Source organism: Papio anubis, chromosome 11 (genome assembly GCF_008728515.1).
Source record: "Papio anubis isolate 15944 chromosome 11, Panubis1.0, whole genome shotgun sequence".
Lineage (NCBI taxonomy): Eukaryota > Metazoa > Chordata > Mammalia > Primates > Cercopithecidae > Papio > Papio anubis.
Window position 1 is genome coordinate 39630536 of NC_044986.1, and position 16007 is coordinate 39646542.

The following is a 16007-nucleotide window of genomic DNA, read 5'->3' on the forward strand; positions in this document are numbered from 1 at the left end:
TAGGAGCGCAAACCCTACTGTGAACTGTGCATGTAAGGGATCTAGGTTGCATGCTCCTCATGAGAATCTAATGCCTGATGATCTGAGGGGGAACAGTTTCATCCAAAAACCATTTCCCCCCACCCCCACATCCCCAGTCTGTGGAAAAATTGTCTTCCATGAAACTGGTCTCTGGTGCTAAAAAGGCTGGGGATCCCTGTCTTAAACAACTTGTTTTTTGTTTTTTGTTTTTTTAAACAGCCTTAAGTTTGCAAGACTCATTCATGTTCAAGAGCACAGGAGAATGAGATTGTGTGTTAATTGGGAAAGTGACTGCAAAAGCTACAGGATCTCTCAACGTAGCATAATCCAGGGTCGGGGGAGGGAGAGCCGGTTGGAAGCTTTGAAAGGCAATCAGATCAGAAAAGTAAAAGCATACTATGATTTCATACTACTAAATCCAGCTTGTCCTATAACTGGATTCTTATAAGACAGTGAGAATTCTTTTTTGGGGAATGAAGTGGGGGTAAAAACAAATGAAGTGAATGAATGAGACATGGTTCTCACTGGTTTCTTATTGTGTGAGTAATGGAGTAGTTATGGTTCACTTGGGGGCAAAGGGCAAACTTCAGCAAAGATCAATTCTTCATTGTTGAATTGAGAATTGACACTATTTTAAAAACTTTTATTCATCTTTATGATTATAAAGATACTAGATACTCATTGTAGAAAATCTAGAAAATATCAAAAATATAGCAAACCCACTTAGAATTCTACCATACACAGACATTCCTTCCAGTATTTATCTTATTCTTATCTATATGGGTATATAAATATTGCTGAGGTCATTCAGGATAGAGAGCTTTGTTCCCAGATAGATTCATGTATTATGTGTCACCTGCTTTCCAATGATATAAAAACTTTTCAGGCCAGGTGCAGTGGCTCATGCCTATAATCTCAGCACTTTGGGAGGCTGAGGCAGGGGAGATCACTTGAAGCCAGGAGCTCCAGACCAACCTAGGAAATGCAGAAAGACTCCATTTCTTAAAAAATTTAAAAAAATAGCTATTGTGCTTGTACAGTCCTTGTAGACCTAGCTACTTGGAAGTCAAAGTGGGAGGATTGCTTAAGCCTAGGGTAAGAGGTTACAGTGAGCTATGATCCTGCCCCTGCACTCCAGCCTGGGTGATACAGTAAGATCTTATCTCTTAAAAATTTGTTTTTTTACCTCATGCCTGTAATCCTAGCACTTTGGGAGGCTGAGGCGTGTGGATCACTTGAGGTCAGGAGTTCAAGATCAGTCTGGCCAACATGTTGAAATTCCGTCTCTAGTAAAAATACAAAAAAATTAGCAGGGTGTGGTGGCAGGTGCCTGTAATCCCAGCTACTTGGGTGGGTGAGGCAGAAGAATTGCTCAAACCTGGGAGGTGGAGGTTGCAGTGAGCCAAGATTGCACCATTGCACTCCAGCCTGGGCAACAGAGTGAGACTCCATTTCAAAAAAAAAATGTTTTGTTTACAAACATCATTTTTGATGGCTATTTAATATTCCATTATCTGGATGCAGCATATTATTTCCTTTAACTATTTTCCTATGTTGTTCATTTGGGTTATTTTAAACTGGCACAATAACTAAGTAAATATTCTTGATTGTAAATCTTTGTACTTCTTACTAGTGGCTTAAAAGAGCTAAGAATTTAGAGGAGGCAAAATGTACAATGTCTATAAAAAACCAAAGTCACTTAACAACAAGTATGCTTTCTCTTCCCATTTAATTGCTTAAAAAATAAAAAAAATCAGCTGGGCGCGGTGGCTCACACCTGTAATCCCAGCACTTTGAGTGGCCGAGGTGGGCGGATCACCCGAGGTTGGGAGTTCGAGAGCAGCCTGACCAATAGGGAGAAACCCCATCTCTACTAAAAAAAAAAAAAAAAAAAAAAAAATTAGCTGGGCGTGGTGGTGTATGCCTGTAATCCCAGCTACTTGGGAGGCTGAGGCAGGAGAATTGCTTGAACCTGGCAGGCGGAGGTTGCAGTGAGCCGAGATCATGCCATTGCACTCCAGCCTGGGCAACAAGAGCGAAACTGTCTCAAAAAATAAATAAAATAAAATAAAATAAAAAAATCTCTTATTATGTTGATAATAGTTAATTGCTTGGAACCTAAACACTTTCAAGCCTAAAAATGCACACATAAGCTCTGCCTCCATAATCATTGCAACGTAACGGTATCTGGCCACTTATCTCCTGTGTACAGAATAGCTGTCAACAAAAAACCTATTATACCTGGTACTTTCACCTATTTATCTGTAAAGATCAGTTTAGTTTTAAGCCAAACACAGGAGCATGAAACTAGGCAGCAGTGGATCTGGGGTATGAGCCAAAATGCATTGGGATCAGTGTTGAGGTCTGTCCTGGTTTGAGATTATTCCTCATTTAGGGAAATCACCAGACTTTACGGTCTTCTTGGATTTTGGATTTAAACTCAGCTGAATCTTACAGTCCCATTCACTCTAGGCCTCCATAGGTCATTCTGAGGCCATTCTTGTAATAAGAGAATCTAGAACATGGTATGTGGCAGCCGGCCTCCAAGACGGCCTCCCATGGTCCACACCTCCTGATTTTGTGGCTTTGTGCAGTCCCTACCCACAAGGAGTCCATGCTGGTCCTACGTGATCAGTACAATACGGCAGGAGTGACTGTGTGTGATTCCTGAGGCTCGCATATAAAAGGCATTGCAGCCTCTGCCTCCCTCTCTTGGATTGTTCACTTCGGAAGGAGCCAGTCACTGTGCTGTAATGACAGTCATGTTGTGGGGTCAGGAAGCGAGGTCCCTGGCCAATAGCCAGCACCAACTTGCCAGACACAGAATGATAAGAATCATTAAAATAAAATAACTTTATCAAAATATGATAATTTTTTTCTTAAAAGAAATGTAATACACATTTTCTTTTTTCTTTTTTTCTTTTTTGTTTTCTGAGATGGAGTTTCTCTCTTATTGCCCAGACTGGAGTGCAATGGCACGATCTTGGCTCACTGCAACCTCCGCCTCCTGGGTTCAAGTGATTCTCCTGCCTCAGCCTCCTGAGTAGCTGGGATTATAGGCCCCTGCTACCACGCCCAGCTAATTTTTGTATTTTTAGTAGAGATGGTGTTTTACCATGTTGGCCAGGTTGGTCTTGAACTCCTGACCTCAGGTGATCTACCCACCTTAGCCTCCCAAAGTGCTGGGATTACAGGCGTGAGCCACCGTGCCCAGCCTACATGTTTTCTTTATAGAAAATTGATCACAAAGAGAATCAAAATCATCCAAATACAGCCTTCTATTCTCCAAGGCTTTTATTTTTTTTTTTCCACTTTTTCCTTCTTTTGAGCCATGCCTTATGCATTTGTATGACTATTTTAAATGTCAAGGACAGGATCATTTGGGTTTACTCTTAGTTAAGAAAGTTGAAAAGGACAAAAAAAAAAAATTAGAACTCTGGGAGCTGTCATCTCCTCCCCCAACCCAGAATCCCTACATAGGGACCTGGAGAATCAAAGAAAAATCTCAGTAATGTTTTGAAGTAAAATTCATTTGTAGTGAGAACCCTCATGAGGATGGTGAATCTCAGGAAGCAATAACAATAATAGTAACAATAGCTTCTCTTTATGAGGCCTTACCATACGCCAGGCACAGGTGTCAAATACTTTATATTATTTCACTGAATTCTACCTAAACATGTAGGTGCTTTTTAGTATTATCCCCATTTTGCAGACAAAATAACTGAGGCTCAATGAAGTCAAGTACCTTGCCCAGATCACACAGCTATTCCTTGGGGGAACCAGGATTTGATTCCCTGTGATTCTGACTTAAGAACTCATGCTCTTCTTCCTCACATACCATGCTGCCTCCCATAGGAGTAAGAATAGTTACTTTATGCCAGGTAACTGAGGCTAAAAGGGGATAAAGCAGGTGACTTGATGAACAGAATGGTGATTTTGTTATTAGCTTGATGGAAAAGGCATAAGAGCAGGATATCGTAGTGGTCAAGATCATAGGCTCCGAAATCAAGGTTGCCTGCATTCCCAGCAATGCCAGGTGACCTTGGGTGAATGACTTAATTTCTCTTAACCTTAGCTTCCTCTTTTGTATAATGTGGAAATAATAATAGTATCTACCTGATAAACCTGTTTTGAGAATTAAAAGATACAATATAGGGAATGTGCATAGCCCATACTTGACATAAAGTGTTTGATAATAATGAGAGCTAGCATTATTGGAGGCCTATTGTCAATGCTAGCCACTGTAATTACTAAGGGAAGTTGGTGGTCTATAGCATATAGCAGTGGAACACTACATAAGGCAGGCCTGAAAAGAGACAGGTAACAGTGGGGTTTATAGGACAGGAAGGGGAATAGTCAATGGTGGGGTTGATGGGTTATGCAACCAAGTAATTTCACTTGGGTTGGCCAAGAACACAGAATCACAGCAGACCCAGTGAAGTAGGATTGTGACTGGCCCACAGGGGCTGAATTCTGCAGCATCTTTGAGGGACAGGGCCTTTGGTGCTGAAAGAAGATAATACATTTCCCAAGATAATCATTTCCAATTACCTGGCTTGGGTAAAGGTGACTCCATGGACAATCAACTCAGAGCCATTTAGGTGATGAGAAGCAACTGTGCCAAGATAACCGTATTCCCCACTGACTATACCTGAGGCCAGCCAAGAACTCCATGACAGCGTTGTAGTTGCCCATGTTCCAGCAGCACTTGGCCACATGCACCAAATATGAAAAGACTTCTCGCTTCTCCTCCATGGATCCTGCCGTGAGGATCAGCCACGTCACCCAGGAGCTCACCTAGAAAACACACAGAGACATTCACAGGAGTTATATCCTAGAAGTTTGGCATTTTTTTCCCAAAAGTATTCTTTGTTTTTCCAAAAATATCAATTTGGTATTAGGAAATGAAAGACCTATAGGTCCTAAATCTCTTGTAACTCTCTCTTTATTTTCTTTAAAACAAGAAGGCTGAAAAAGGCAATTCATAAAATCCTTTGATCGAAAAAATGTCTTGAGACTATAAGAAAATAAGGCCTAAGGATAATTTTGATTGAAAGACATTTGACTGATGGACATTAAAATGAAATGTACTTAACCCATCAATTAAAGACATTTACTAAGTATTAAAATACATAATATCAAATGAAAAATAAAAACATTTTTAAACGATCTTTTACAAATGCCTTATCTATTATGCTCCTCAAATGACAAAATAATATGAACAAATATTTATAGAGCACTTATTATGTGCCAGGAACCATTCTAAGCACTTTACCTATATTACCTCACTTATCTCTCACAACAATTCTAAGAGTCAGGGACTGTTATTGTCCTCAGGGAAGTGTGTAAGGTCTTCAACCACACTGACAGTAGCAAAGCCTAGGTTTGAACTTAGGGTGTCTGCTCCAGAGGTTGCACTATCAACCACTCACAAATGCCTGATGTGTTTACACAAACTCTAATGTTCTCCAGTTCTGGGCTTAAAGTTCTTCGAATGCAATTTATTTTTCCTGCTACACAGACTGGAGGATAATATTTTAAAATGATCCATGTCTACACCCTCCCCTTATGATATGCAGCCTCTAAATCATCTTCTTCTGATCTAAGATTTTTTTGCTGCCACCTTTTCTTTTGTGCTTGGATGCTGGTGTCCACCTAAGTTACCTTCTCTATCCTGACTAGCATGTGGGTTGATAAACTTGATTGTTAACAGAACCAAAGTCTTGGTCTTGACTTCACATGGCCCTACTAGCTTTGCTTGGTTCAGCATCAGCGCTGAAGCCTGAGCAGCGACACTTTTCTCTGGCCTAAGTGAGAGAGGCCAGAACAGAGAGTTTATGGTGACCCATGACAACTGCAGGAAATAAGAGCTCAAGGTCAATAGCATACCGTGTATAAGTGGATAAAATGATAAGAATTAATGGCATTGAGTGCTGGCGGCAACCACAGAGGGCAGTGCAACCCCATTTTTCCAGATCGAGAATCCACGGCTCATGGGAGAAGTGACTTTTCAAGGTCACAATTCTTGTTGATATCAAAAGTAGAGCTCCCAGCTCAGTGCTCTTTCATCTGATGAAAGTTGACAGTTTCTTTCTTTCTTTCTTTTCTTTTTTTTTTTTTAGACGGAGTGTTGCTCTGTCGCCCAGGCTGGAGTGCAATGGTATGATCTTGGCTCACTGCAACTTTGAGTAACTGGGATTACAGGGCCCACCACCATGCCTGGCTAATTTTTATATTTTTAGTAGAGATGGGGTTTCACCATGTTGGCCAGGCTGGTCTTGAACTCCTGACCGCAAGTGATCCACCCACCTCAGTCTCCCAAAGTGCTGGGATTACGGGTGTGAGCCACCGTGCCCGGCCGAAAGGTGAGTTTTTTCGGACTTGGCTCTGGGTAGGTCCTCCTAAGCACTCAGTTTGGAGCTGCACATGTGAAGGCAGAGCAGGAATAAAAGGAGAAAATGCTGAGAAGAGTCCAAAATAAGCGCAAAGAGATGAAAAAACAAAATGAATGGTTGCTCAGACCTCTTTCCTATCCCTACATAGAAACAAACAGGAAAATCAGACCAACAGGGAGTTTTAGTGATAAAACAGGTCTATTCTCTGGTATGAGCCAGAGGCACTGGAGTAATTAATAATCTTCCTCTTCCCTTCTGAAACAGACTGAAGTAAAACGTGCTGGGCTACCTGCCACCCCCAAGCCCAGTCCTAAGCCTAGTGGGCTCCCAGCATATGCCTCTGCCCTCCATCTGTTCTGGACTTCACTGGGCCCTCGGGTGGCATCAGGAGAACAGGTCTGGAATCAGACCCTTGGGACAAACCCTGGTCCACATCATCCCAGGAACTGTCTGGGATTCCTAGTGCTGACCCCTCTCCCGCAGCTACGAGTAACCCCTTGCTCACGGTCTCCATGCCTGTCCTCTCACTTGGTTCCTTGGTTACAAGTCACCTTTGTGAAACCCCGGCTCACTAGAGCAAGAAATTATTTTGCTAACAGAAACTGAGTCATTGGTGATTCCATCTGATTCTTCCTTTAGCCTGACTGGGTTTTGATGAGCCCTATCCTACAATGGGAAACCATCAGCAAACACTTAGCATCACAACCCTACTGACTCTTTGAGTTGGAAATTCCAACAGGTCTCACAAATGAAAATGAGATCCTGAAAATGAAAAAAACAGTTTCTCAAAGCCACCCAACTCATTAGTTGTTGAGGCCTCTGGCCATATTGTCTCCATGGCTTTAGCTCCTTTCTGGTTGAAATTGATGGCAAATCAGGGTCTCTGGAAAGTTGTCATTCTTTCAGGCTGTTCTGATACCATGCGTTGACTTACTAGTCCAGCGGCTGGAAAGGGTTAACTCACCTCTCCCTGGAGAGGTCTGCTTCACAGGGCAGGTGGAGACCACCACTTGGTTTGTGTCACAATCCTGATCACTCATCCAGATTTATTTCCTATCAGTCAAATCATTTTCCATATACTTTCCCACAACGCGAGGAAAAAAATAGCGATACCATATTTCACATGGAAACCTAATTTAAACCAACTGTTCCATTGCCGAGTATGAGTCCCCAGGGCCCTCGTTGTTGAGATTATGTAAGCACTGTTATCATAAACATACACACACAGACACACACACACACCCACCCAACATCTGCTTACAAGCCTCATGGACAATTCTTATTATGGTCTGATGTATTCATAACTTTATAAGCATTAAGTGGTGAGAGGGTCACCACTAATTATAAAATAATAAATGACAAAAAAGGAAATGAAGATTCAGTGACAAGTGTCAAAATGTTAACCAAAGCATAAAAGGTGGTCACATTTACTAGATGGAAAATGGGATGTGTTGTCAATCCAGAAAGAATTTCAGGACACTGCAATCACATAGAAAAACAAGAAAAATTTATATAAATATAAAGTACTATGGTTTAGGCATAGAGAGTGCTACTAGAGCAGAAAGGTGCTAACGGTAGCAGATTATTTTGCTTATTTCAACAGCAAGCACAGAATCAGGAGAGAATCTGGCCCCCAGCCCAATTCTTTAAGCACCTCTCCCAGAAGGTGCTGGGCTAATCCTGACATCATAACCCCCTGGACCATGCCCACAACTCCTCCACAACTGACCCTCCCAAAATATCTTTTTTTCCTTCCTTTTGCTTTTCTCAGTACTCTTAGGCTTAGCAAAACAGAACAGTTTGCTCCCTCTCCTCACATCAAATACCTTATTAGTGTCACACACACTCAGTTTGGAAGGAATGTTCTTGCATCATTCAAAATGACCTTTCCCTGGTCCACCATGTCTTACTTGTGTCCTCTGTAAAGCCAAATCTTTACTTTGGCCCACCAGGCCCCTGTCCATTCTCCAACCACCTCACTTCTCCCCTACATCCCTCCTTTTAGGGAGGTAAACTAGGCTTTTTAACATCTCAGGAATCTTGAACTGGTTGTTCCTTCTGCAGGAAGGCTTCCCCATCAGCCCAGATTCATTTTTTCTAAATTTTAAAAATTTATTTATTTATTTATTTATTTTGTAGAGATGGAGTATCACTATATTACCCAGGCTGATCTTGAACTCCTGGCCTCAAGTGATCCTCCCACTTCCGCTTCCATAGCATTGGGATTACAGATGAGCCACCACACATGGCCTGTCATTTTACTCATCTAACCCTACTCATCCTTTAGGCAGCACTGTCCTGAGACCATGCCATCAGGATCCTGCCCTGGACCCCAGGCTTCAGAAGGCTCCACACTGGCTGTCGTCCAGCTGTGCCCTCCCCATAGAGTAAGAAGTCTATGGGGTGGAGGGGACGTGCCTGTCCACAGGCTGCACACTCACTTCTAGATAATTTATCCCTTGTAAACCCAGGCCTCCCAAATTCCCTGTCCAAACAGCACCAAGCCCACTGCTGGTCTGCAAGGGCTGTTGATTTGGATCAGTCCTTCAGAGGGTAGATTGTAACCCCTAGGCCTAAAGCCAGGCCAGAGGGCAGTGGGGGTGGGGGTGATGTGTGGACAGGGTTTGAACATGAGGACTGAGGTATCCACACTCTGGCACACAAGCCAGGATGGGAAGAGAAGGTGGGAAGGCCAACATGCTGGGGCCTCCCTTGTACTCGCGCCCTGGTCCCCTAAAGGAAAGGGTGAGGCTGCCTTCAGGAGTCTGATAAAAACATCGTTTTCTTGAGCAGAACTTCCTTGACTTCCCACCTGGAGTGTGTCCACTCACTGTGTGCTCTGTGGTGCCTCCACATCACCCTGACCCTGGCGCACATTTAGTGCTGTGATCCTCGTGAAGGCAGATGCTGGATCTGCTATGCTCAAGGGCAAGCAGCAGTGTTGGTGACCTGTCAGGATCTGCCCTCAGTAAGTTTAAACAAGAGTCAGCGAAGGAGTGAACATATGAATGAATGAATGAATGAAACTTAGCTTCTCTAGGGAGGCTTTTCTCATGGTTCGCACCTTCCATTCCATTTCTTCCTATTTCTCTTCGACTTAACGTAGGACCTTGAGTCCAAAGTTTCACTTGGATTCTCACCACTGCACGGTTTTGCCTCTGGTTTATTTTTGTTATATTTGTGTGCCTGACTCTTTCACATGGGTCTGTTCTGTCTCCCCCAGCAGACCCTTAGACCTCCAGGACAGGGACCATCTTTCCCACATTTCCAGGATGGAGTTGCTCAGTGTCTCTGGCAGACAGGCAGGCCATCCAGAGTCCCAGGAGGCCGTGGGCAGGGAGGATTCTCAGCTTCCAAACGCTCAGGGATTATATTTGGGAAAAAGCCTGAACACTTCCCAGTGCTGTTCCCAGGTCCAGAAAAAGGAGACAAATGACATTCTGCCAAAAAGTTTCTTGAATATGCCAAGCAGACGTTTTCATAGAGATGATCATTTGTAATGGGTATCTGGTCACTCTAACTGCAAAGGTTGAACTCAAATGGTAAAGTCTACAAAATACAATGAAAGTCTAGACAGAGCTACTTTCTTTCTTTCTTTTTTTTTTTAGACAGAGCTTCCCTCTTGTTGCCCAGCTGTAGTGCAATGGTGCAATCTTGGCTCACTGCAACCTCTGCCTCCTGGGTTCAAGTGATTCTCCTGTCTCAGCCTCCCGAGCAGCTGGAATTACAGGCATGCACCACCACGCCTGGCTAATTTTGTATTTTTAGTAAGGACGGGGTTTCTCCATGTTGGTCAGGCTGGTCTTGAACTCCCGACCTCAGGTGATCCACCCACCTGGGCCTCCCAAAGTGCTGGGATTACAGGCGTGAGCCACCACACCTGGCTACGACAAAGCTACTTTCAAGTAGTTTATGTGTAGTGCACATCCATGCCTATCCTCCATAGAGCTTTACTAAAACATCTTGACTAGCACATGTGGGCATGTACACATATACAACATGCACATGTGTGCATGCACAGTCACACACACACACACACACACACCCACCCCTGCATAGGCAGTGCTTCTCAAATGTGGAACACTGACATCAGAAGCGCTAGGGGTGGTGTTTGGGTGTTTGTTCAAATGTAGATTCCAAGGCCTCACTCAGACTGATAAATGAGGCTCTCTTAAGGCCAGATATCAATAATTTGCATTTTTAGATAAACTCCCTGGTGAGTCTTATATGCACTGGAGTTTGAAAACTCACCCAGGGGCTCAGTGACCTTTTTCTGCACCCCAGGGCCTTGAGTCAGAGCGCAGGCATCATTTCTGTAGTACCAGTACAAAACTATGAATCACCTCTCTGGCCTCGCCTGTTAACTGTACCTGAGACTGAGACTGTAACCCATCTGGAACAAGGGGAAGCTGCAGGGAGGCAGCACAGAGTAGTGGCGGAGCCCGGTGCTGGAGATGGGTGGACCTGCCTACACTCCCAGCCCCACTGTTTCCTGTGCGTGCCCCTGAGGCAAGGCGTCTAACTGCTCTGAGCCCTGCTTCCCTTTTCAGTAAAATGGGCATACTGTTTACCTCCCAACATTGTTGTGAGGGTGCAGTTGGAGAGTATATCTAAAGATCTCAGCATGATGCTTAGTGTGCAGTTAAGGGCTTGACGGATGTTCACTACTGTGACTGCTCTGCTGCTGCTAGTACTGTTGTAGAGATGCTGAATTCCAGGTAACAGGACACAGAAATCCTGAAGACTGGAATCTCTAAATCCCACTTCCTAACAGGCTGGACCAGGAAGAATCTGTGACTGCCCTAAGGGTTTGTGCCCCAATCACAGTCCCCTCCTAAGAGAAGGATAACTCAAATGTTACCTCTTCTCCCAAGGCTTCCCTGGCTCCTTGCTAGGAATAAAACAGCATGTTTTCATTATAATAGCCCAATCATATATATATGATTAGTTTTTAAGCTTTTATTTCTTTTTATAAATGGAGTCTCCCTATGTTGCCCAGGATGGACTCAAACTCCTGCCTCAGCCTCCCAAGCAGCTGGTACTACAGGTGCATGCCACTGTGCTTGGCTACATATGTGTGTGTGTGTGTGTGTGTGTGTGTGTGTGTGTAAACTGTTGTCTTAGACCAAATTCTTCCAATCATAAGCTCCTTAAAGGTGCAGGCCATGGTTCATTCATGCCAGGATCTCAGTGCTGAGGATACAGCAGCCAGCATGTTTCCCACACCCAGGCATCCTCCTTGACATGAAGTGGGTGCAGAAGAGTCTCTTGAACTCCTCGCTCTGCTTGGCATGGTTCCACTGATGACTCTTTGCTTAGGAGAGATACAGAGGGGAAAAGGCAAGTACCCAAAGGGAGCTTTTTCAGAGCCTCAAACATAGCTCAGATTATACTCTCCCCTTACCCCTAAACTACATCACAATTGTCTTCAGAACAAACTCCAAATCTCTTTTTGGCTTTCAAGGATGGCACTATTTGCTCTAAATTTACATCTCCAGTATTAATTTTTTACTGTCATCTACCACTTATCCAGATAGCAATCCAATTGTACCATGTGTATCATTTTCTATTCTTTGCCTATTCCTAGGCTCTATGCCATTTTTCAATCTGATTCCTTGTGTAGGGGGTTTTGTTTTAGCTGTCTAACTTCTTAATCTGTACAGATTACATAAGGCTGACCATACTCCTTCCTGCAAGCCTGACCTCAGTGATTTGTTCAAAGATTGTCATATGACCTCAACCAGCCAACTAAAGCCCTTCTTGAGTCTTTTACTGAAGCTATCAGGAAAGAGACAACCTTTTTGTTGGAATCCTAAACTGTAAAGATATGAGCCTGGAGCTGTTGACCGCTGTCTTTGCTATAATATCAGGAAAGCCTGCCTGAGAAGGAAGGCAACACCAAGAAAAGATGAAGATAGATTTTAAAAACATTGGTTGGGTTCTTAGATCCAGCCATCCCTGAAGCCCTCTGATGACTCCATACACATACACCAATTTCCTGTTTTGTCTGAGTACCTTTGAGTTGAGTTGCTGTTAACTCATAACTGAAAAAAGAACCTTGACAAATGTATCTTGACTTGAGGTGATCCTCCTCTTCTAATAAACACTTAGTGAGTATCCACTATATAGTATGCACTGTGCTAGGCGCTAGTAAACAAGACAGACATGATATCTGCCCGTTGATAACTTGGCATCTCATGGGGGAAAATAACATAAGCAAGTAATTAAATAATGGTATTATTGATATAATAATTGGATAATATTTTTATAATTCTGTATAAAATTGTTAATTTTATATATAATAAATTGTTAATTTTATATAATACTTATAATCAATTATATTTTAATTATATTTAAGTATATAATAAAATTATAATTAAATTTTTATAAATAATTGGATAATTATTTTTTGTAATTATATATAAAATTGTATTTTTATAATTATATATAAAAATTATATATAAAGTATTATTGATATAATAATTAGATAATTACTTTACCATTTATATGCTGTCATCTTTAGAAGTCCGGTTCTTCTACCACTTCTTGGTCCCAGTTGCCCTCCCAAAGCACTTTATTTAAATCTCTGTAGTAATGCCTATTTTTTCCACAAACAGTTACTGCGTGCCTGTGAATTTGCCTGGAACTATGCTAGGCATGAGAGTGGGAGCAGTTAAAGCAAGTATAAGAAAAGTAAGAAGCATACTCTGTTTTGCAATTAAATCAGTTGTGTATATGTCCATTTTCTCTAAATTGTCACCTCCTTGAGGGTAGAGAACATGTTATTCTGGACATCTTTCTGTTGTTTGCAGAATGGCTTGCCTACAGTTTGCAAGAGATAGTTGATTATTCTCAAATTCTTCAACTGTAAATCCCTAAATACTATACTCAGAAATTGGGTTCTAAATTCACTAGAGTTATTTAGTGTTTTAAAATCAACTAGGGAAAATATTTTCACTGAGGTTTGCAAATACCATTTCCAGTTAAATAGAATTTGGAGAATTGCCAACAGCTATGCAGAATGTGTTATCCTCTTCTCTCTCACCATATTTAATTGAATTGAATGGATCCTTCCTTGTGAAGCCAATTATTAAATGCTGTTCAAAAGTAAGCCTCATCTCATGCATAGTCTCCCCTTTTGTAATATGAGTATTAGTTGATGGCCCTAGAATAGGGTCCTGGTTATTTCATCCCTGCTTATCTTATCCTATCCTATCCTATCCTATCCTATCCTATCCTATCCTATCCTATCCTATCCTATCCTATCCTATCCTATCCTATCCTTTCAGTTTTACAAGGCTGGTACTAATACTGTTGCCATTTTACAGTTGAGGAAGGTGAGATTCAGAGTGAGTAAACTAGTTTGCCCAAGGTTACACACCTGGAAAGTAGGAATGAGCCAAATCAAAAGCCTGTGCTTTTAAATTACCATGCTACTACCTTTCATTTTCTCTTTTATGAAGATTAGACTCAACAGTAAATTAGCAAACAGTCTAATTTACTGTTGAGTGTAATCTACATAAAAGAGGAACGGAAGGTAGTAGAGTATTGTAATGTAAAAGCACAGGCCTTTAAATTTTTAAAGCTTTGCTCCCCAGACAGCCACCCTGATCTACTGGGCAAAGAAATGCCTCAGCAAACACCGTGCGGAGCTTAGCTCCAGAAACAGAATGATGCAGCCGAGTCGCATTCCGTTTAGAAACAGAATTCCAGCATTCTGAGAAGTCACAGAGAATGTGGCATTGGTGCTTGCCAGTTGCTTACAAATGTTCCTATTCTGTCATGTATCTAAAATGTTAAGTTTTCGATGACATGCAGACTAGGACAGGGTCCTTCTGAATTAGAGAAGAATGTGTGGGAGAAGGCCTGTGAGAGATTCCGTCCCTGCAGCTCACTCACCCAGACAGCTAGGTATCCCAGGCAGAGGCCAGAAAGTCAGGGTATAACCCCTAGTAAACCTCATCCCAAGCTGCTGCCACCTCTGGAGTGCCTGCTCCCTGCAGCCCCTTCACTCCAGCTAAGTCAGGGAACTTCAACAAATACATGCTTGTTCAGCAAATCATTCCTGAGTGTCTACCCTCCAGAGCTCACACTCCAGTGGGCACTGGAGCACATGATGAGCAAGACAAACACAATCCCTACCCTCCCAGGAGGTGGTGGCATCTGCACTCCCCAGCATGACCTGTCCCTCCTCAGCTCTAATCTGCCTCCTATGGCGGGTGCTCCTTTACCTCTCCTCACCGAGGAGATCTCAACTGGGCAGTGCTGACTCTATCAGAGGCTGGGTTTGCCCTTGTCTGACATCAGCGAAATAACAGTGACACCAAATGCTTTTACAGAGTCTACTTAACATATATTAATTCATTTAATCCTACAACAAGCCTATGAGGTATATGTCCTTATTATCTGCATTTTAGAAATGAAATTGAAGCAGTCACTTGCCTAAGATCATAAAGCTAATTAAAGTGGTGAAGGTGGGATTCCAACCCAGACAGCCCAGCCCCAGAGCCCATGTACTCTGCTGCCATGAATTGGTTTTTGCATGCTGTGTTTCTTGTGGCTCTGTCTTGGTCTATTTCAATTTATTTGAGGTAGGGTCTCACTGTCACCCAGGCTGGAGTGCAGTGGCATGATCATAGCTCACTGAAGCCTGGAATTCCTGGGTTCAGGTGATCCTCCCACCACAGCCTCTCCAGTAGTTGGGACTACAGGTGTGTGCTACCATGCCTCGCTCTGTTTTGGCCCTTCTCAAATCTCTTCTTACGCTACATCCTCTCCATACGTGTTTTCCTTCACTTAACTTGCTTTACCCATCCTCTCTCTGCTGCTGGCTCCAAATGTCTAGCTCTTATCTTGTATCTCCAAGAATGAACTGGACATTTTTACCTGGAAGACCCAAAGCCCATCCTGTTGCCAGTCCTTAACTCCTTCACTTTCTATTCCCACATCCAATTAGCTTCCAAGTAGCCCAGATGTCATGTCCTCTAGGAAGTCATCCCTGAACCCTTAGACAGTTAATGGGTCCTCTGTGCTTATATAACCTTCCTGCTGCACTTATTATACTGCACTGTGACCACTATCCCCCTGGACTTTGCCACTGCAGATGGAGCCCCTTGGATGCAGGCATCGTTTTACTCATCTGTTTCCCAGCATAAGTGACATAAGTGAGAGGTGTTTGACAACATCTTGTTTTGAGTTATGCAAAATACATTGCAGCCAACTCCACATTGGTGCTGCCCTTCCCAGAAGACTGTCCAAGCGCCTTACTTGCCCAGGGTATCTGGGAACTGCTGTACAGGAAGTAAGGCAGGATCATTTACCCTAGAGCTCACAGCCCCAGAGCTGCCTGCTTGATCTTCACCCAAGAGGCTCAGAAGGCTAGTGTTGCTGGGGAAGGCAACCAGGGGAGCCATGACGTAGAAGACCTACGGGCAGTTTGGTCTATGACTGGAAGGCTCCATTTTCCCTGAGATGATTGGCCAGCAGAGAGTCAGAGTGTGGTGGATTTCTCATCTGCACTGGAATGGGCTGGACCCATTTTGAGGTTCTCTGAGTGAAGGACAGAACATGGATTACTCAAGTCCCCTGGAT

The 16007-nt window shown here is 43.0% G+C and overlaps 1 protein-coding gene across 3 annotated transcripts in view; it reads right to left on the bottom strand.

Moving 5' to 3' along the window:
• PLCE1 (phospholipase C epsilon 1) overlaps nucleotides 1–16007 on the bottom strand; it is a 244293-nt gene that overhangs the window by 98052 nt on the left and 130234 nt on the right. For all 3 annotated transcript variants that reach the window (XM_031652165.1, XM_031652164.1, XM_031652163.1), the window contains one exon: nucleotides 4673–4818. In XM_031652165.1, coding sequence (XP_031508025.1) covers nucleotides 4673–4818 — 146 coding nt within the window. The remainder of the gene's footprint in view (nucleotides 1–4672; nucleotides 4819–16007) is intronic.